General features: G+C 45.2%; 2 protein-coding genes across 2 annotated transcripts; both read left to right on the plus strand.

The window, feature by feature from the left end:
* The first annotated feature begins 1,946 nt into the window (after positions 1–1,946).
* On the plus strand, positions 1,947–14,330 carry CSKMT (citrate synthase lysine methyltransferase). Its single transcript, XM_056527475.1, has 2 exons — positions 1,947–2,082; positions 13,196–14,330. The coding sequence occupies exons 1-2, from the start codon at positions 1,998–2,000 to the stop codon at positions 13,846–13,848; spliced, it is 738 nt and encodes a 245-aa protein (XP_056383450.1). The 5' UTR covers positions 1,947–1,997; the 3' UTR covers positions 13,849–14,330.
* A 2,266-nt stretch (positions 14,331–16,596) lies between these two features.
* On the plus strand, positions 16,597–20,871 carry DMAC1 (distal membrane arm assembly component 1). Its single transcript, XM_056527476.1, has 2 exons — positions 16,597–16,799; positions 20,389–20,871. The coding sequence occupies exons 1-2, from the start codon at positions 16,625–16,627 to the stop codon at positions 20,448–20,450; spliced, it is 237 nt and encodes a 78-aa protein (XP_056383451.1). The 5' UTR covers positions 16,597–16,624; the 3' UTR covers positions 20,451–20,871.
* Positions 20,872–22,532: the final 1,661 nt, after the last annotated feature.

The raw sequence follows: 22,532 nt of genomic DNA on the forward strand, positions 1-22,532 counted from the left end.
TTTTCTCCCATAAAAAAAAAGGGTGCAAACGGATGTGAAAGGATTGTGTTAAAAAAAAAAAAAAAAAAAACATTGACATCATGCAGCAACAATTGAACCTAAACTGGGGGGAGGGGGGGGGGGGGGACCTGACGGCCGTGTGAACCCACCCTTATTGTATGAGCTGGTAAAATCATGCTTTAGATGGCAGCACAGAAGTGAATACAGTGACCCCCCGACATGCGATGGCCCCGACATATGATAAAATCGACATACGATGGCCTCCCAGAGGCAGCATCGACATACGATGCTTTTATATGTCGGGGCCATCGCATTAACTGCTATCCGACAGCGCAAAATGCTTAAGCTGCTGTCGGATAGCAGTTTAAGCATCCCTGGCAGGTTCGCTCACCTATCCCCGCTGCTCCGGGTCCACTTCGCGATCCTCCGGTGTCTTCTGTATCTTCTCCAGGGTCCGGGCCTCGCTTTCCGGCGTCGTTATTACGTCACTACGCACGCCGCGCCGGCGCAGCAGCATAATAATGTCACCAGAAAGCGAGGCCCGAACCCTGCAGAAGATGCGGAAGAAGCCGGAGGATCGCGAAGAAGACACCAGAGCAGCGGGACAGCATCGGGAGCGGTGAGGACCTGGTCCGGAGTGACGGGGACAGGTGAGTACAGCTTCCTATACTTTACATTGCGCGGATCCCTCAACATACGATGGATTCGACAAACGATGGGTCGTTTGGAACGAATTACCATCGTATGTTGAGGGACCACTGTATAGACAAATATATGGACAAATCTAGTTTTAGGGGAAATATTAAGCATGAATTTTTGTATTGTTTTTACCATTTGCACACAGCGGTTATATTCTGCCTGTCACTTTATTCACTTTGAAGAAATCATCACTGTGGCCCATATATTAATCTCCCCCTCCCCCTTTTCTTTGCCATCTGTTCCAAAATAGTGTCTTATATGCTGACATTTCCCAACCATCGTGCCTCCAGCTGTTGCAAAGCTACAAGTCTGCATGCCTGGACAGCCAAAGATTGTTCAGGCATGCTGGGAGTTTTAGTATTGCAACAGCTGAAGGCATCCTGGCTGGGAAACAGTGTGTTAAAGGGGTACTCTGCCCCTAGACATCTTATCCCCTATCCTTTGGAACGAATTACCATCGTATGTTGAGGGACCACTGTACTATAAAGCTATTAAGTAGCAGCAAAGAGTATTGAGGAAAAAAATTTACTAGACACTCAACATGCCTTAGGCTGCATTCACACCTCGTTTTGTACATACGGGTGCCGGATCCGGCAGGGGGAGGGGCAAACTGGGCGCTCCCGTACCCCGGCCGGATCAGCCCATGACTCCATTTACTTTAATGATCCGACCGGAGTCAAACGGTGACTCCGGTCGGCTCAGTTTTGACCCGTATGCAGTTTTGGACCGGACCTAAAACCGTAGTATACTACGGTTTTAGGTCCGGTCCAAAACCACATACGTGTCAAAACTGAGCCGACTGGAGTTAGGCCAATACAGGGCTAAATGTATGAAAAATTCACCTGCCCGGAACTACATGTCCCAGGCGTCGGATTTCCACATCCCTGGTTCCCTGAAGTACCCCTAAAAGGATTTGTTGTCCTTTTAGTGGACTCTGGTGCTGCATTTGAGGGTCCCATTGTTAGATTTTAACTTTTTATATGCATTATTGTCACCCATACACCTAATAATGCACGTGTGCAGGATCAGTTTACGAGGCTGCTCTGCTGACACAAGCCAACGATTGTCACAGTTCTCTCAATGTGTGTATTACTGGAATTGGCACATGCACCAAGTGTAGAGCCAGTGGTTACCAGCCAGTGGTGGTGAAACAAGAACGTGGGACTTGTCTTACCACAGTTTGGAAACTATTTTCCTTAGACTTTGGTTGTAACTTTGAATTGTTGCATTTTAATGTTTCCAAGGCTGAATACATTTACCATTAATCCACAGACCAGTCTCTCCCTGTGTTGTTCCTGATGTTCAGGCTTCACCGTATGCTGTCATGTCTGCGCCAGCCTCTGGTGCAAAGATTTGGGACAAATGGCGACAAATCGCATGGAGGTTGGTACAAAACACTGTTTTTTTTATTTACTTTAGCAGCTATTAGTCTACTCATCTACCAAACATGTAATACAGTGATGGAAAGTATTTACCTGTTTCCATTAGGGGTGTGAATCGCCAAGAATTTGGCGATTCGATTCGAATCGCGATACCAGTGTGGCGATTCGATATATCCCGATATATCGCGATACCGTCTAGGTGACGATACATCGCGATATATCGCGATATATCGCCCACCTGGGAGCATTCATAGATCCCAATAGACGCCGCTGTCAGCTTTGACAGCGGCGATCTAGTACTCCGGTGCGCACTTTTCTCATGTTATCCCGTCCGGGCTGCAAAATAAAATAAAACGCACTTTATCTTACCTGCCAACGAGCCCGCGGAGCTCCGGTACAGTCCAGTACAGGTGTTCGGTCCCCGGGCTGTATTCTTCTTACTTCCTGTTAGTCCGGCACGTCACATGGAGCTTCAGCCTATCACCAGCGGAGGCGGGACATTCCCTAGTTTCCATATGTCCCATTGGATGGTATCTGATCTTTAAAATATCGGGCAATTCAAAAAAAGATGGTGCAAATTCCTAGCCGAAAACATAAAAGTAAAAATGTGGAGGCCAGTGCGACATTGATGAATGGTTGTTTCCGAGGTGTCTGATGCAGTTCAGACATTGCTGAACATCCAGACTGAAATATTACATTTGGCTACAATTTTTTTTGCCAGCCTACACTGTGATGGCCGGCACTGCTTCTAGTGAGGCATAAGATGTTGGCTGGTATTGATATTGTCACTTTCGAATGCTTTTCAAAGTTGATCGCTCATCTGTTGCTTACGCCCTTGTAAGTAGTTTTAGTACCCCCGAAGTATAAAAAAAAAAAAAAAAAACATACCTTGGTGTCACCACAGTCTTTCTACAGCTACTAGAGGCTGTGAGCATACCATATTCAGGATGTGCACTCATTGGGTTACTTCTATCAGGCTTTTTACACTACTTTAGGGTGCATTCACACGTGCAGATTTTCGCTACACATTGAAGTTAAAGTGTACCTCTCATCAAATAAACTTGATATATTTTAGATTAATGAATGTTGAATAACTTTCCAATAGCATGTTAATGAAAAATATGCTTCTTTCTATTGTATTTTTCCCGATCAGTCCTGTCAGCAAGCATTTCTGACTCATGCTGGAGTCCTAAACACTCAGAGCTGCCAGCCTGCTTTGTTCACAGCCAAACAGGCTGTGAACAAAGCAGGCTGGCAGCTCTGAGTGTTCTCCTTTGTGAACAAAGCAGACTGGCAGCTGGTAGTGTTTAGGACTCCAGCATGAGTCTGAAATGCTTGCTGCCAGGACTGGTAGGGAGACCCCTAGTGGTCATTTCTTCAAAGTGGAAAATTAAATAGAAAGAAGCATATTTTTTAATAACATGCAATTGTAAAGTTATTCTGCATACATTAATCTATAATATATCAAAAGTTTTTTTGATGAGAGGTACCCTTTAACGGGTAGCAAAATCTACAGCAAAAATCTGCTTGTGTGAACGAGCCTTTTTGGGATAAATTTGTTGCTCTTGCGCAAAAAGTGTATAATGTTTTGCTAAAGTGATTTTGACAAAACTGAATTAGGTACACAATTTTTATGCTTTTTCACTCTTTAGTGTTAAGAGATTTATGAAGTGTAGTTTTGCAATGCCCTCAATAACAGCACAAACATACACCAGCCAAGATCTAGCTTACAAAACTGTAGACAGCAGTATCAAAAAGTTGCACGGGTGGGTAAAAGTCTCATAAAAGTCACAGAGAAGGAGTCATACAAAGTGGTATTCTGAAGAAATATTTCACAAAAATGTGTACTAGCCCAATATTTATCTCATGCCCTGAACCATTTGGTGCATGTACATTCCCACTACACCACCAAAACTTGTGTACATCGATGCACCTACTGTGACGTGGATAAATCTCCCTCATTGTGCACCTCTAGGAGCTGAGGGCACAATCACTAGAGGTCAGTGTTAATACCAAGTTGTATATCTGCAAGTTTAGACCAAGAAACCGGCTCTACTCTCTACTGTCTGAACACTGCCTACTAGAGATGAGCGAACTTACAGTAAATTTGATTCGTCACGAACTTCTCGGCTCGGCAGTTGATGACTTTTCCTGCATAAATTAGTTCAGCTTTCAGGTGCTCCGGTGGGCTGGAAAAGGTGGATACAGTCCTAGGAAAGAGTCTTCTGGGACTGTATCCACCTTTTCCATCCCACGGGAGCACCTGAAAGCTGAACTTATTTATGCAGGAAAAGTTTACAACTGCCAAGCTGAGAAGTTTGTGACGAATCGACTTTACTGTAAGTTCGCTCATCTCTACTGCCTACCAAGGAAATCCGACAATGAAGATGTGTGATGCTGTTCACCTTTGAATAGCTTAACCTCTTGGGGATCCTTAAGGACTCAGGGTGTACCTGTACTCCCTGGTCCAGTTTAACGGGTTTAACCCGTTCTCACTGGCGGAGAACAGGTTAAACCCGGTGGGTCCTGGTTGCTACAGGCAGCCAGGACCCACGGCTAATGCTGCCCGGCATAAACCCTTTAGACGCCGCTATCAAAGTTGATTGCGGTGTCTAAAGCGAAAGTAAAAGAAGCCCGGCAGCTCAGCTCAGAAGATTGCATGTTGTAGCCCCCTATGGGGGCTACAAAAAAAAAAGTAAGAAAAAAAAAAAATAAGTTCATTAAATCCCTTCCCTATTAAAAGTTTAAATCACCCCCTTTTTCCCATTTTTTTAAAAATAAAATAATGTAATGAAGAATAAAAATAATCATATGTGGTACCGCCGCATGCATAAGTGTCCAAACTATTAAAATATTAGGCTAGCTAAACCACATGGTCTATGGCATAAAAGTAAAAAAAATACCAAAGTCCAAAATTGTGCATAAACATATTCATAAAAAGCAATCAAAATGTCCCATCAAAATAAAAATGATACTGGTAAAAACTACAGATGACGGCGCAAAAAATGAGCCCTCATACCACCCCGTACATGGAAAACTAAAAAAGTTATAGGGGTCAGAAGTTGCCAATTTTAAACATACTAATTTTGGTGCATGTAGTTATATAATTTTTTTTAAGTATTAAAATGAGACCTTTATAAATTGGGTATCCTTGTAACCGTATGGACCTACAGAATAAAGAAAAGGTGTCATTTTTACCGAAAAATGCACTACCCAAAATTTACAAAATGGCATTTTTTTATATTTCACCCCACAAATGCCGCAGGTTATATTATAAAATAAGTGATGTTCTGACAAAGTACAATTGGTGACACAAAACAAGCCCTTATATGGGTCTGTAAGTGAAAAATTGAAAGAGTTATGATTTTTAGATGGGAAGGAGGAAAAAACGAGTCCTTAAAGGGGTACTCTGGTGGAAAACTTCTTTTTTTTCTTTTTTTTTTTTTAATTAACTGGTGCCAGAAAGTTAAACAGATTTGTAAATTACTTCTATTAACCCCTTAACGACCAAGGACGTATATTTACGTCCTTGGCCGGCTCCCGCGATATAATGCGGGGTCACGTGGTGACCCCGCGTCATATCGGGGCGGTCCCGGCATGTATCTGAAGCGCGCGTCAGTGATCACGGTGCCGCGTGCTATTAATCCTTTAGACGCGGCGTTCAAAGTTGAACGCCGCATCTAAAACGAAAGTGAAAGCTGCCCGGCTGCTCAGTGGGGCTGTTCGGGACCACCGCAGTGAAAATGCAGTGTCCCGATCAGCTGGGACACGAGTGGAGGTCCTCTTACCTTCCTCTGGCGTGTCACTTCGGCAATTGATTGCTCCAAGCCTGAGATACAGGCTTGAGTAATCGACCGCCGATAACATTGATCACTGCAAAGCTATGGCTTTGCAGTGAACAGTGCTGGCAATCAGTGTATGCAATGTTATAGCCCCTTATGGGAGCTATAACACTGCAAAAAAAAAAGTGTGATTTAACCCTTTCCTTAATAAAAGTTCAAATCACCCCCCTTTTTCCCATAAAAAAAAAAAACACCATGTGAATAAATATAAACATTTGTGGTATCGCTGCGTGCGTAAATGTCCGAACTATAAAAATATATCATTAATTAAACCGCTCGGTCAATGGCGTACGCGCAAAAAAAAGTCCAAAGTCCAAAATAATGTATTTTTGGTCGCTTTTTATATCATGAAAAAATGAATAAAAAGCGATCAAAAGTTTGATCAATACAAAAATGGTACCGCTAAAAACGTCAGATCAAGGCACAAAAAATGAGTCCTCATACCGCCCCATACGCAGAAAAATAAAAAGTTATAGGGGTCAGAAAATGACAATTTTAAACGTATAAATTTCCGTGCATGTAGTTATGATTTTTTCCAGAAGTTCGACAAAATCAAACCTATATAAGTAGGGTATCGTTTTAATCGTATGGACCTACAGAATAAAGATCAGGTGTCATTTTTACTGAAAAACGTACTGTGTAGAAATGGAAGCCCCCAAAATTTACAAAATGGCGTTTTTTCTTAAATTTCGTCGCACAATGATTTTTTTTTCTGTTTCGCTGTAGATTTTTGGGTAAAATGACTAATGTCACTGCAAAGTAGAATTGGTGGCGCAAAAAATAAGCCATAATATGGATTTTTAGGTGCAAAATTGAAAGGGTTATGATTTTTAAAAGGTGAGGAAGAAAAGAAAGTGCAAAAACCGAAAAACCCTCAGTCCTTAAGTGGTTAAAAAAATCTTAATCCTTCCAGTACTTATTAGCTGCTGAATACTACAGAGGAAATTCTTTTCTTTTTGGAACACCGTGCTCTTTGCTGACATCATGACCACAGTGCTCTCTGCTGACATCTATGTCCATTTTAAAAACTGTCCAGAGTAGGAGAAAATCCCCATAGCAAACATTTGTTGCTCTGGACATTTCCTAAAATGGACAGAGATGTCAGCAGAGAGCACTGTGTTCCAAAAAGAAAAGAATTTCCTATGTAGTATTCAGCAGCTAATAAGTACTGGGAGCATTAAGATTTTTTAATAGACTTAATTTAGAAAATCTGTTTAACTTTCTGGCACCAGTTAAATAAATAAAAAAAAAATTCCACCGGATTACTCCTTTAAGGTGAAAATAGGCTGAGTCCCTAAGGGGTTAATAATCCATACATCTATATGCAACGCAAGAAGAAGAAGGGAGCAGCGACTCACCAGTAGTCCTTCAAGTATCTTTATTCTGTGAAGAGATAAAACTTACCCATTTCGTATCAGCTTTGTGCAGACGCCAAGGGCTTGGTTGGTCTTTTCCTAATGCAAACAGGTTACAGCCGTTTGTTGCACTCGCTGCGCTTCCCTTATGACATCAGTTAATACTAGGTGGTGCTCTTCCCCACCAGAATGATGTTGCACCCTGGTCGGGATGACTGGCGGGCCACAAACATATGTTGCGGGCCGGATGTTCCCCAGTTCAGCTTTTTGTTATATCCAGGTAGGAGCGGTCAGGGACTGTAGACGTTACACTCATTGCATAGAACGTGTTTGCTTTGGGTCTCTCGTGCTCAGTAAGGCAACATTGTTCCTTAGAGCTCCAGATTCTAACATTGCCGTTCCCACGGAAGTGAAAGATTGACCCAAACCCCCCCCCCCCCCCCTCCCCTTTGAACACCGGCCTGTCAGGAAATTTATCCTCTTCTGATCGACACTGCAAGTCAAAACTCGTAGCCAATATACGCTATACTGTGTTTTGTAGCACCTGTAGTTCCATACAAGTCATCCTGGTTTTGCTTTGATTTTTAGTCGCAGGCCATTTACCACTAGTGTTACTTTAACTGCCGGCCTTTACTTTTGCACCATCCTTTTGGAATCTCCATGTATATTGGGCGAAGGGGGACCTGAGTAAACCCATTTTAAAATTCACCATCAACCTACATCCTTTAACTTAAAGGGGTTATCCGGCCACATACATCTTATCCCCTATCCAAAGGATAGGGGATAAGGTGACTGATCACCTGGGGCCCGCCGCTTGGAACCCCCCCCCCCCAACCCCGCGTTCTCCGTGCAGCACTCGCATTCTATGCGGGGCTATGTCTCCAGTGTCGGAAACCTCTTTGTTTCCGGTACTGGAGACATGAAATCAGACCCTGCCCCCCTCGTTACGTCACTCCACGCCCCCCTCATGACATGTTTATGGGATATGGGAGGGGGCGTGATGGAAAAGAGAGCGCAGGGGGAGGAGGACAAAATGCACGGGCTATGATTTATAGACTGCAGGGGCTGGGGAATAAATCTCGTACTGGGGAGGATTTCTATGTGTGAAGGGGGGGGGGGGGGGGGACAGGACTCCTGAATGACACATGCTGGAAGTTGTAGTCCTTGTTATGTGTGTGTGTATGCTAGTGGGAAACACTGGTGTATGCCCGTTAGAGGTGTTGGTGAACTACAATTCCCAGGAGACTACTGAGAGACAATAGAGGTGTTGGTAAACTACAACCCCCTGGAGACTACAGAGGCAGCATGCTGGTGTTATACCACAGACTGAAGACTCTTGACACAACATGCTGGGAGTTGTAGTCCCTTTTGTGTGTGTATGTAAGTGTATCCCAACCAGGGCTGAGTTATATTAGTGTGCTGTGTAAAACACTGTATATATATATATATATATATATATATATATATATATATATATATTAGTGTGCTGTGTATAACGCAGGTTTCCTCGGGCTGTAAAGGGGGAGGACGAACTGCACGGGCTGGTTTCTGCTTTTTCATGGGGTGATCATTAGCCCCATAAAGAGGACATAGAAATGAATGGGGTTTGTACAGGACATTAATATCACTGTATGAACCCTGTGCATATCTGTGTCAGCGTTCATACAGGGACGTAGAAATGCATACAGGGAAGCAAAAAATGCACGGGGTTCATACAGGGAAGCAGAGATGCACGGGGGTTCATACAGGGAAGCAGAGATGCACAGGGGTTCATACAGGGAAGCAGAGATGCACGGGGTCATACAGGGATGTAGAAATTCATAGGGTTCATACAGGGGAGAAGAAATGCACAGGGTCTATACAGGGAAGCAGAGATGCATGGGGTCTATACAGGAAAGCAGAGATGCAGGGGGTTCATACAGGGAAGCAGAGATGCACGGGGTTCATACAGGGGAGCAGAAATGCACAGGGTCTATACAGGGAAGCAGAGATGCACGGGGTTCATACAGGGAAGCAGAGATGCACGGGCTCATACAGGGAAGCAGAAATGCTCTGGGTTCATACAGGGGAGCAGAGATGCACGGGGTTCATACAGGGAAGCAGAGATGCACAGGGTTCATACAGGGAAGCAGAAATGCACAGGGTTCATACAGGGAAGCAGAGATGCACGGGGTTCATACAGGGGAGCAGAAATGCACAGGGTTCATACAGGGGAGCAGAGATGCACAGGGTTCATACAGGGGAGCAGAGATGCACAGGGTTCATACAGGGGAGCAGAGATGTACAGGGTTCATACAGGGAAGCAGAAATGCACAGGGTTCATACAGGGAAGCAGAGATGTACAGGGTTCATACAGGGAAGCAGAGATGCACGGGGTTCATACAGGGAGCAGAAATGCACAGGGTTCATACAGGGAAACAGAGATGCAGGGGGTCCATACAGGGAAGCAGAAATGCACAGGGTTCATACAGGGAAGCAGAGATGCAGGGGGTCCATACAGGGAAGCAGAAATGCACAGGGTTCATACAGGGAAGCAGAGATGCACGGGATTCATACAGGGAAGCAGAAATGCACAGGGTTCATACAGGGAAGCAGAAATGCACAGGGTTCATACAGGGAAGCAGAAATGCACAGGGTTCATACAGGGAAGCAGAAATGCACAGGGTTCATACAGGGAAGCAGAGATGCACGGGATTCATACAGGGAAGCAGAAATGCACGGGGTTCATACAGGGAAGCAGAGATGCACGGGGTTCATACAGGGAAGCAGAGATGCACGGGGTTCATACAGGGAAGCAGAGATGCACGGGGTTCATACAGGGAAGCAGAGATGCACAGGGTTTTTACAGTGGTCTTCATGTCAGTGTTCATTGCACAGTAGCTTTGAGAGAAAATCATGTCAGGAGGGACGTACAGGAGAAATAACACTGTAGCATGTACAGCTTCATCCAGAGGAAATTGAGAAGGAGGGGAAATCGGATTTAGGCAGAATTCTGCAAGTGGAATTTTAGATTATATCATTAATCTGTCTAGGACCAAGGGGGCACCCTCAGGGTTTCCGCCCTCAGGGTTTCCGCCCTCTGGGTTTCCGGTCACCACCAGTAACCGGGTGGTGAACGGAACGGGATGCCTGCTGAAATCATTCAGTGTAGTTATGCAAGATCTGGATGGCCACAATTTAGAGACCACTGCACAGTTTGGTCTCCAAACTGTGGCCCTCCAGATCTTGCTAGGCAACTACTTACCTCTTGGCTCCAGTCAACAGCACGATCGCCACACGCCACACCTAGAGGACAATCGCTGCCCGCAATCAGTAAGGGATCTCCACCGCTGCTCACATTACAGTTCCCCTGCTCTGCCCGGACTACCGTGGGTGGGCTGAGCAGGGGAACTGAACTTTAACCCTCGTGCCACCTCCCCGATCTGCTAGCGCTTCTGGCCGACCAATAGCAGACAGGAGGGGTGGCAACCCTGCCACCTCACTCCTATCACTTCAGGGTGATCGAAGCTGTCTTGGACAGCCCAGAACACCCTTATTTACCGGGTCACCGGAGACACATATGACCTGGAATCACTGCAAATCTCCGGTCTAAATTAACCAACATGGGGGGGCTCAGGAGCCCCCCAGGCATTGGCAGGGGATGCCTGCTGAACGAGTATATTTCAATTGGCAGTGGCTGCCAAAATCCATTTTCACTTCCTTCTCAATTTCCCCTGGAGGAAGCTGTACATGCTACAGTGTTATTTCTCCTCTACGTCCCTCCTGACATGATTTTCACTCAAAGCTGCTGTGCAATGAACGCTGACATGAAGGACTCTGTAAAAACCCTGTGAATCTCTGCTTCCCTGTATGAACCCTGTGCATCTCTGCTTCCCTGTATGAACCCTGTGCATGTCTGCTTCCTTGTGTGAACCCCATGCATCTCTTCTTCCCTGTATGAACCCTGTATGAACCCCGTGCATTTCTGCTCCCCTGTATGAACTCTGTGAATTTCTACATCCCTGTATGAACCCCGTGCATCTCTGCTTCCCTGTATGAACCCCGTGCATCTCTGCTTCCCTGTATGAACCCCGTGCATCTCTGCTTCCCTGTATGAACCCCCTGCATCTCTGCTTCCCTGTATGAACCCCGTGCATCTCTGCTTCCCTGTATGAACCCCATGCATCTCTGCTTCCCTGTATGAACCCCGTGCATCTCTGCTTCCCTGTATGAACCCCATGCATCTCTTCTTCCCTGTATGAACCCCGTGCATCTCTGCTTCCCTGTACAAACCCCGTGCATCTCTGCTTCCCTGTATGAACCCCATGCATCTCTGCTTCCCTGTATGAACCCCGTGCATTTCTGCTTCCCTGTATGAACCCCGTGCATCTCTGCTTCCCTGTATGAACCCCATGCATCTCTTCTTCCCTGTATGAACCCCATGCATCTCTGCTTCCCTGTACAACCCCCTGCATATCTTCTTCCCTGTATGAACCCCATGCATTTCTACTTCCCTGTATGAACCCCATGCATTTCTGCTTCCCTGTATGAACCCTATGCATCTCTTCTTCCCTGTATGAACCCCATGCATTTCTGCTTCCCTGTATGAACCCCGTGCATCTCTGCTTCCCTGTATGAACCCCATGCATTTCAACGTCCCTGTATGAACCCCGTGCATTTCTACGTCCCTGTATGAACGCTGACATAGAAATGCACAGGGTTAATACAGTGATATTCATGTCCTGTACAAACCCTGTGCATTTCTATGTCCTCTTTATGGGGCTAATGAACAACCTATGAAATAGCAGAAACCAGCCCGTGCAGTTCGTCCTCCCCCTTTACAGCCCGTGGAAACTTGCGTTATAAACAGCACACTAATATAACTCAGCCCTGGTTGGGATACACTGGTATACACACACAAAAGGGACTACAACTCCCAGCATGTGTCATTCAGGAGTCTTTAGTCTGTGGTATAACACCAGCATGCTACCTCTGTAGTCTCCTGGGAGTTGTAGTTCACCACACCGATACTGGGCATACACCAGTGTTTCCCAACCAGGGTGCCTCCAGGTGTTTCAAATCTACAACTCCCAGCATTCCCTGGTTGGGAAACACAGCCATACACACACCGAACAGGGACTACAACTCCCAACATGTGTCATTCAGGAGTCTTCAGTCTGTGGTATAACACCAGCATGCTGCCTCTGTAGTCTCCTGTCTTCTGGGGGTTGTAGTTTACAGCACCTCTATTTTCTCTCTGTAGTCTCCTGGGAGTTGTAGTTCACCACACCTCTACAGGACATACACCAGTGTTTCCCAACCAGGGTGCCTCCAGATGTTCCCAAACTACAACTTCCAGCATTCCCTGGTTGGGAAACACTAGCATACACACACATAACAGGGACTACAACTCCCAGCATGTATCATTCAGGAGTCCTGTCCCCCCCTCTTTCACACATAGAAATCATCCCCAGTCCGAGATTTATTACCCAGCCCCTGCAGTCTATAAATCCTCGCCCGTGCATTTTGTCATCCTTCCCCTGTTCTCTCTTTTCTCTCCTGTGCAGACCTGCGTCCTCCGAAGGCAGAAGAGGGGGAGGGGAGATGAGGGGCCATGTACATCCTCTCTCCCCTGCTCTGCCTTCTTTCTCCCATGCAGACCTGTATCCTCCGGGAGGGAAGATGAGGGGGCCATGTACCTGCTCTCTCCCCCTGCTCTGCCTTCGCTCCACCCAGCTCTAGCTTCGGAAACCATCGGAGAGCTGAGGGGAGGAGCGGACACAAGTCTGCACTGGGCACAAAATTCCACCTCACACCGGGACTGGAGACGCAGCCCCTTTGGATAGGGAATAAGATGTATTTGGCTGGAATACCCCTTTAACTCGTATTAATGACATTATCTTTTCCAAACTCTTATGTCTGTGTAATAATTTTACAGAGAGCCTCCGTCACGGTATGGGCAGTAGCAAGGTTTGGGATAACATTTACTCAAGTAAAAACACCAAGGATTCTTCACATTTTGACTGGTTCTGCAGCTATAAAGATTTACAAGATCTTCTGCTTCCGCTTCTACATGATATGGCCCCAACCATGAACCATTCTGGCCAACCCTTGCATGTGCTGGATCTAGGATGTGGCACCTCAGATGTTGGACTTGGCCTGCTCTGCAACTCTCCCATTCCTCTACTGATATCCTGCGTAGACCGGTCCAAACCTGCTGTACTTGCTATGAGGGAGCATTTTATGCACAGTCCTGTTATGCCGAAGCATAAGTATTCACATCTTGAATATGTTGAAGGTGACGTGACAGATCTGCATCATGTTCACTCCAGTAGTGTATCACTTGTATTAGATAAAGGAACCTCTGATGCTCTTCTGCGCTCAGGAACAGAACCGGCACAAAGACTGGTGAGGGAAGCTCTTCGAGTTCTGCAGGTGGGAGGTAAATTGGTTCAGCTCACAGATGAAGATCCGGATGCTAGACTTGGCTTTTTTGAGAAAGTTGGAGCAGGACCGGCTGTGACATTTCATGACCTTGGAGAGAAGCATGGTTTGACATACTATGCGTACATTGTGACACGATCTTCATAAGATAAGCCACTGCCGTCATGCAGAAAGAGCTCATTACGATCGCTTTGGACAATGGTTATAACTTAATTATGAACTGTTAATTATGTCAACAAAAATTAAATTTAATCACCATTATGAATTGCCAAAAATATACAGTATGCAATTCACATTATCTGGGCCCGACTATTTACCCTGATAAGTTCTTTGATGTCAGTAGTGCTAGGAACTAATAAAATAATAATGCAAGAATATGAACACACCATAAGATAGATGATAGATCCTGTATATAAGCTGAAATACCCCTTTAAAGGGGTACTCCACCCCTAGACATCTTATCCCCTATCCAAAGGATAGAGGATAAGATGTCAGATCGCAGGGGTCCCGCCAATGGCGACCCCCAGGATCTCGGCTGCAGCCCTCACCTGTTGCGCCTTCCGGAAACGCTGGAGGCTTCGGCTCCCGACCACGGTGACGTGAGATCGTGACGTCACGACTCGGACCACGTGTGACGTCACACCCGCCCCTCAATGCAAGTCTATGGGAGGGGGCGTGACGGCTGTCACACCCCCTCCCATATAGACCTATAGACCCTAGGGTGCAATGCTCTGCAGTCTGCACATACCCTATGGGAGCTATAACAAAAAGTAAAAAATAATTTTTTTTTAACCCCTTCCCTAATAAAAGCTTGACATTTCTTTTTAGGGGAGGGGCTTTATATATATATATTTTTCAATTTCTTTTACACAATTAAAAACGTTACTGTCATTAAAAATTGATTTTGACATGTTTATTAGATGTTCCAAAGGGTGTTGATCACAGCGGATCTCATTCCTGAGACCCACCGCGATCGTGAACTATTAGCCGGGGAAGCGGGCAGCATTGCGCTCCTCTTCCCGTCCGGCCAAGACATCTGGGGGAGATTTATCAAAACCTGTCCAGAGAAAAAGTTACTGAGTTGCCCATAGCAACCAATCAGATCGCTTCTTTTATTTGTGATGAGGCCTCAGAGAAATGAAAGCAGCGATCTGATTGGTTGCTAGGGGCAACTCAGCAACATTTCCTCTTGACAGGTTTTGATAAATCTCCCCCATAGACTTTTATGCAGAGATGTATGGGATCTCTTTGCTGGTTGGGGAGCAGAGCACAATGCCGCCCACTTCCCGGCTAATAATTTGTGATCGCAGCGGGTCTCAGGAATGAGATCCGATGAGATCAACACCCTTTGGAACGTCTAATCAACAGGTCAAAAGTTGATTTTTAATGACGGTGTCACTTTAAAAGGAGTACTACAGCTAAATTTTACTTATCCTGTGGGCTGATCACTGAGGGTCCGACTGCTGGTACCCCCTGTGATCTCTTTGACAGGACTCCGGCTCTCACTGAGGAGCGTGTGTTGTCTACCGGTAGACGACACATGCTCCGTTCATTTCTATGGGAGTGCCGATGATGCCCGAATGCTGTACTGGGGTCTTTTTGGAGATTGCAGGGGGCCCGACCACTGGCCCGATCAGCTCTTTATTTCTTATCCTGTGAATAGGGGACACGTTAAAGGAGAATTGCGGCACACATCTTTTAAAGTGTTACTCCGCTCCCAAGTGTTCGGAACATTGAGTTCCGAATGCTGTGTGCGGGCTTCCGTGTTCACGCCCGCCCCCTCGTGACGTCACAGCCTAACCCCCTCAATGAAAGTCTATGGGAAGAGGGCGCGGCGGCCGTCACGTCCCCTCCCATAGACTTGCATTGAGCGGGATGTGACGTCACATGACGAGGCGTGACATCACGAGAGGCCCGCTCAGTGTTCGGAACTCAATGTCCGGATGCTGGGTAGCGGAGTAACACTTTCCTGTGCCGCAAAACTAAAAAAAACAAACAAATTTTAACTCACCTTCCGACGTTCCCCCCCCGTTGCACCGGTATCGGCGTCCCGTTCCTCCGGCACTGCTCAGCTGCCTGCTTCTTAGGCTCGGAACGTCATACTGGGGTCAGCGTATGCCCAGCCACAGCGATGTCCCGCCTCCACCGGTGATAGGCTGAGCGCACTGTCATGTAAGGAGCTTGGGCCGGCTCCTTACATGACAGTGCGCTCAGCTTATCACTGGTCGAGGCGGGACATCGCTGCGGCCAGCAATATGCTAGCTCCAGTATGACGTTCCGAGCCTAAGAAGCACGGAGCCGAGCAGCAGCGGATGAACGGGACGCCGATACTGGCACAACGGGGAAACATAGGAAGGTGAATTAAAGTTTATTTTTTTTTTACGTCTTTTTTTGCAGCCCGGGCACATTGATTTTTGCCATAGTTTTCCCACATGAGACTATTATAAGCAATCTTTGGATTGCTTGTACTGTTCAGTGTTGGAATTGCACATGGTCACTGATCTCACACTGAAATCCATGGGGCTCAGATTCTAGGTGGATTTCATGTGGATATTGAGGTGGAACAAAACTTACTGCACAAGTCATGAGGAAAAAGATGTGAAGCAGTGTTTCTCAACCACCGTGCCTCCAGCTGTTGCGAAACTACAACTCCCAGCATGCCCGGACAGCCAAAGGCTGTCCGGGCATGCTGGAAGTTGTAGTTTTGCAACAGCTGGAGGCACCTTGCTTGGGAAACCTGTGACAGACCGACAGGAAACGAACACCTCCCGCTATTAGGACTTATACAGCAGCGTGAATAGGGGGTGGGGCTATTGTCAACGGAAGCTCCGCCCCCTTTGCAGACGTCATTTGGCGGATGCCTTTGAGCCGCACTCTTGGAACTACTTCCGGTACCGTTGCCCCCCTTCTTCCGGTGTCAGTCATGTCCTCTACAGGAGACCGGGTATCGCGGACCTTTGAGAATTGTTTCAGCTGTAAGATGGTGAGCGGGGGCGGCCTGATCGCGGCCGGGGCATACGTCTACTTCGGAGCTCGGAAGAACGTGAGGGGAGGCATGGCTTCTGTAGGGACTATGGCTCAGATTATGTTTGCACTGGGTAAGTATGTGACTTAAGACAGCCAATCAGATGAGTAGGGATAATACTGACATCCAATCAGATGAGTAGTGATTATACCTACAGCCAATCAGATGAGTAGTGATAATACTGAAGTGATGACAGCCAATCAGATGAGTAGTGATAATACTGAAGTGATGACAGCCAATCAGATGAGTAGTGATAATACTGAAGTGATGACAGCCAATCAGATGAGTAGTGATAATACTGAAGTGATGACAGCCAATCAGATGAGAGCAGTGATAATACTGAAGTAATGACAGCCAATCAGATGAGAGCAGTGATAATACTGAAGTGATGACAGCCAATCAGATGAGTAGTGATAATACTGAAGTGATGACAGCCAATCAATGAGTAGTGATAATACTGAAGTGATGACAGCCAATCAGATGAGTAGTGATAATACTGAAGTGATGACAGCCAATCAGATGAGAGCAGTGATAATACTGAAGTAATGACAGCCAATCAGATGAGAGCAGTGATAATACTGAAGTGATGACAGCCAATCAGATGAGAGCAGTGATAATACTGAAGTAATGACAGCCAATCAGATGAGAGCAGTGATAATACTGACAGCCAATCAGATGAGTAGTGATAATACTGAAGTGATGACAGCCAATCAGATGAGAGCAGTGATAATACTGAAGTAATGACAGCCAATCAGATGAGTAGTGATTATACCTACAGCCAATCAGATGAGAGCAGTGATTATACTGAAGTAATGACAGCCAATCAGATGAGAGCAGTGATTACTGTTGATTTCAACCAATCAGATGAGAGCACTGATTATACTGAAGCGATGACAGGCAATCAAATGAGTAGTGATTATACCTACAGCCAATCAGATGAGAGCAGTGATAATGACAGCCAATCAGATGAGAGCAGTGATAATACTGACAGCCAATCAGATGAGAGCAGTGATTATACTGAAGTGATGACAGCCAATCAGATGAGAGCAGTGATAATACTGAAGTGATGACAGCCAATCAGATTAGAGCAGTGATAATACTGACAGCCAATCAGATGAGAGCAGTGATAATACTGACAGCCAATCAGATGAGAGCAGTGATAATACTGACAGCCAATCAGATGAGAGCAGTGATAATACTGAAGTGATGACAGCCAATCAGATGAGAGCAGTGATAATACTGACAGCCAATCAGATGAGAGCAGTGATAATACTGAAGTGATGACAGCCAATCAGAACGGAAGTATTTCTCACACATAAATGGCTGGAATTCTTCACTAGAACCAAACATGCATGTAAATAATATTGTGTTGTGGTGAGGGCGCTCGGGCCTATGTTACAGTTCCTGACAGATTCACTTTGGTGCCTAAAATTGAACAGACCTCCAGCCTGTTTTACACGAGCGTGTTACGTATTACGAACACGAGTCCCGGCCTGTCCCCCCCCCCCCCCCCCCCATACACCTCAGACCTGCAGTCAGGCTGGGACTTGTGTCCATGATACTGATGCAAAATACACATCACACAATAGTTACAAATCCAGATCACTTTTATAGTCTTGTGATTTTTAGATACTTATTCTTGGGGTATGTTCACACCGGCAAAAAAAAAAGAGTCCATGTGATTGGCTTCTGTGTCACATCATTACAACATTGCTTTGACCTGCAACGGCGGCGAGCTGAGGATTAACCCCTTAAGGACTCAGCCCATTTTGGCCTTAAGGACTCAGACAATTAAATTTTTACGTTTTCATTTTTTCCTCCTCGCCTTCTAAAAATCATAACTCTTTTATATTTTCATCCACAGACTAGTATGAGGGCTTGTTTTTTGCGCGACCAGTTGTCCTTTGTAATGACATCACTCATTATATCATAAAATGTATGGCGCAACCAAAAAACACTATTTTTGTGGGGAAATTAAAACGAAAAACGCAATTTTGCAAATTTTGGAAGGTTTTGTTTTCACGCCGTACAATTTCTGGTAAAAATGACGTGTGTTCTTTATTCTGAGGGTCAATACGATTAAAATGATACCCATTATTATATACTTTTATATTATTGTTGCGCTTAAAAAAAATCACAAACTTTTTAACCAAATTAGTACGTTTATAATCCCTTTATTTTGATGACCTATAACTTTTTTATTTTTCCGTATAAGCGGCGGGATGGGGGCTCATTTTTTGCGCCATGATCTGTACTTTTTTTTGATACCACATTTGTATATAAAAAACTTTTAATACATTTTTTATAATTTTTTTTTTAATAAAATGTATTAAAAAAGTAGGAATTTGGGACTTTTTTAATTTTTTTTCGTTCACGCCGTTCACCGTACGGGATCATTAACATTTTATTTTAATAGTTCGGACATTTACGCACGCGGCGATACCAAATATGTCTATAAAAAATGTTTTTTACGCTTTTTGGGGGTAAAATAGGAAAAACCGGACGTTTTACTTTTTTATTGGGGGAGGGGATTTTTCACTTTTTTTTTACTTTTACTTTTACATTTTTTTAATTTTTTTTTTACACTTGAATAGTCCCCATAGGGGACTATTCATAGCAATACCATGATTGCTAATACTGATCTGTTCTATGTATAGGACATAGAACAGATCAGTATTATCGGTCATCTCCTGCTCTGGTCTGCTCGATCACAGACCAGAGCAGGAGACGCCGGGAGCCGCACGGAGGAAGGAGAGGGGACCTCCGTGCGGCGTTATGAATGATCGGATCCCCGCAGCAGCGCTGCGGGCGATCCGATCGTTCATTTTAATCGCGAACTGCCGCAGATGCCGGGATCTGTATTGATCCCGGCACCTGAGGGGTTAATGGCGGACGCCCGCGAGATCGCGGGCGTCGGCCATTGCCGGCGGGTCCCTGGCTGCGATCAGCAGACGGGATCAGCCGCGCATGACACGGGCATCGCTCCGATGCCCGCGGTTATGCTTAGGACGTAAATGTACGTCCTGGTGCGTTAAGTACCACCTCACCAGGACGTACATTTACGTCCTGCGTCCTTAAGGGGTTAAAGGGGTACTCCGGTGAAAACCTTTTTTCTTTGAAAGTCAACTGGTGGCAGAAAGTTAAACATATTTGTAAATTACTTCTATTAAAAAAATCTTAATCCTTCCAGTACTTATTAGCTGCTGAATGCTACGGAGAAAATTCCTTTCTTTTTGGAACACTGATGACATCACGAGCACAGTGCTCTCTGCTGACATCTCTGTAGCAGATGTATGCTAAGGGCAGCATGGTGGCTCAGTGGTTAGCACTGCTGCCTTGCAGTGCTGGGGACTTGGGCTCAAATCCCACTAAGGACAACAATAAATAAAGCGTTATTATTATTATTATAACAATGTCAGCAGAGAGAACTGTGCTCGTGATGTCATCAGAGAGCATTCCAAAAAGAAAAGAATTTCCTCTCTAGTATTCAGCAGCTAATAAGTACAGGAAGGATTAAGATTTTTTTTTTAATAGAAGTAATTTACAAATATGTTTAACTTTCTGCCACCAGTTGATTTAAAAGAAAAAAGGTTTTCACCGGAGTACCCCTTTAAATAAATAAATCCTTATTCCCAAACACAATGTTTTTCCTTGTTTCCCAGGTTTGGCCTCATATGGAATAACAATTTTAGCAAGAACTCAGAATTCCCAGCCCCAGAAATGAAGGTCGATCTGCCCAGAGACACCTCGGTTTTTGGAAGTGGATGACGCGGGGAAGAGACGTCTGACAGGAGACGACGGTCACACCTATTTAGAGGGGTACCAGAAAGTTAAACAGACTGGACCGGATTCTCTGCACTATTTTGTTGTAAGACGCTCATGAGTGAACCCCAGGGACTGGATTAGAAGATCTCATTACAAGAAGGGAGCAGAGACCGGTCATACAGGAGATGATGCGCACAATGAGGCGCGAGGAACGTTACTGACCACTGCTACGCTACAGTGGCGGCTGACAAAAGACCTGGTGCAGGAACTGAAGCTGTAAACCTGGAACTATTTCATGATTTGTTTTTAGGGCATCCATATTGTAATCCTATGGAAATTTGTGAAAAATGTCTATAAATAAACCAACGCTACATACCGTATTTTTCGCCCTATAGGACGCACCGGCATATAAGACGCACCCAATTTTAAAGGCGCAAAATGTAGAAAAAAAAGATTCTGCACCCAAAAGTGATCTTCAATAGAGATGAGCGAACTTACAGTAAATTCGATTCGTCACGAACTTCTCGGCTCGGCAGTTGATGACTTTTCCTGCATAAATTAGTTCAGCTTTCAGGTGCTCCGGTGGGCTGGAAAAGGTAGATACAGTCCTAGGAGTCTCTTTCCTAGGAATGTATCCACCTTTTCCAGCCCATGGGAGCACCTGAAAGCTGAACTCATTTATGCAGGATAAGTCATCAACTGCCGAGCTGAGAAGTTCGTGACGAATCGAATTTACTGTAAATTCGCTCAGCTCTAGTGAGAAAAATGCAAAAATAAAATTTCCTGGTCCTCAAAGCCAAAATGGGCTTGGTCCTTAAAGTGTACCCTTCAGATCCAACAAAAAAAATTTTTTTTTAATATATCACTCAGTACCTAATCCTGACCATGTACATCTACCATGTACATTTATGTGTCTAGCACCTTTATTTATTTTGTTATTACACTTTTAATTTAGCTCACTAGTCTGAATTCCTCTCAAAGGAGGGGGCGTGGCATCACTGTGCAGGTCTCCGCCCCCTCCCTCAGTAGCTGTCTGCTCACATCTCCTCTAGCATTAGCAAAACTACAACTCCCAGATTGTCCTCACTGACAGTAGCGGGACACAAGCTGACAGTGGGAGGATTTTTCCTCCAGCTCTGAGCCCTGCACTCACAGCTGTCAATCAAGGAAGTGTGTCCATGACATAGGTGATGACGCATGGACACAGCGGGACTAGTATGTGTCCAAGCAGGCAGGGGGGGGGGGGGGGCAGTTGTTTGACTGGCTTTTATAGTATGAAATACTGAAAATTTTCTAATGAAAGCAATTGCAAAACCTATTGGTTATACATGCTTTACAACACATCAAAAGTTTTTGGATCTGACAGTGCCCATTTAAGGGATTAATCATATAATAGACTTCCAGGGCCAGTTTATACAAATCGGCACTACCCCTCCCTAGCAATACAGCAACAGTTCACACTTGGGGGAATGGGCAACTCATTTACTTGTAAAAATCCAAGACTTTTTAATTCAATTGGAGGACATGACAGCCAAATGCAGAACAGTAACAGGGCTACGATCGTTTGGCGTCACAGTAGGTACGTAAAAGTGCTGTTACGCCAAACGATCGTAGCCCTGTTTGGCTGTATTTTTTTTATTCCATTTCTTGGATTTTACGAGTGAGTGCCGCTGGTCTGCTTTTCCTTTGGAGCATCTAAAGTGTTTTTGTCAGTCCCATTGCCACAGGTGTATAAAATCCAGCCTGTACCAATGCCGAGCCAATCCACGGAGTGTACCTCAGTAGCTGCAGTGTCAAACCATATTTGGCATTAAAACGAGGACAAAAACGGTGCCATGCTATGAGATTCATGTCATGGGTTTCCATAGCCGAGCAGCTGTATGCAAGCCTTTCATCGCTGAGGACTAGGGCTGCACGAGATATATCGCAAAAGCAATCGAATCGCGAATTTTGCGAATTGTGATATGGCCCCCCAGGAAAATTTAGGATTATCTGCTCGGGCCAGCTCCTGTATGCAGCTGCAGGTGGGGGCCGTCCAGAG

This window comes from Hyla sarda, chromosome 6 (genome assembly GCF_029499605.1).
Source record: "Hyla sarda isolate aHylSar1 chromosome 6, aHylSar1.hap1, whole genome shotgun sequence".
In the NCBI taxonomy this organism is placed as follows: Eukaryota; Metazoa; Chordata; class Amphibia; order Anura; family Hylidae; genus Hyla; species Hyla sarda.

What these genes read in the sequence shown, in the direction of transcription:
- CSKMT (XM_056527475.1), top strand. Translation starts at nt 1,998, where the DNA reads ATGTTCAGGCTTCACCGTATGCTGTCATGTCTGCGCCAGCCTCTGGTG. An exon ending in TGGCGACAAATCGCATGGAG is followed by an intron (nt 2,083 to 13,195) that starts GTTGGTACAAAA and finishes ATAATTTTACAG; the next exon opens with AGAGCCTCCGTCACGGTATG.
- DMAC1 (XM_056527476.1), top strand. Translation starts at nt 16,625, where the DNA reads ATGTCCTCTACAGGAGACCGGGTATCGCGGACCTTTGAGAATTGTTTC. An exon ending in TCAGATTATGTTTGCACTGG is followed by an intron (nt 16,800 to 20,388) that starts GTAAGTATGTGA and finishes CTTGTTTCCCAG; the next exon opens with GTTTGGCCTCATATGGAATA.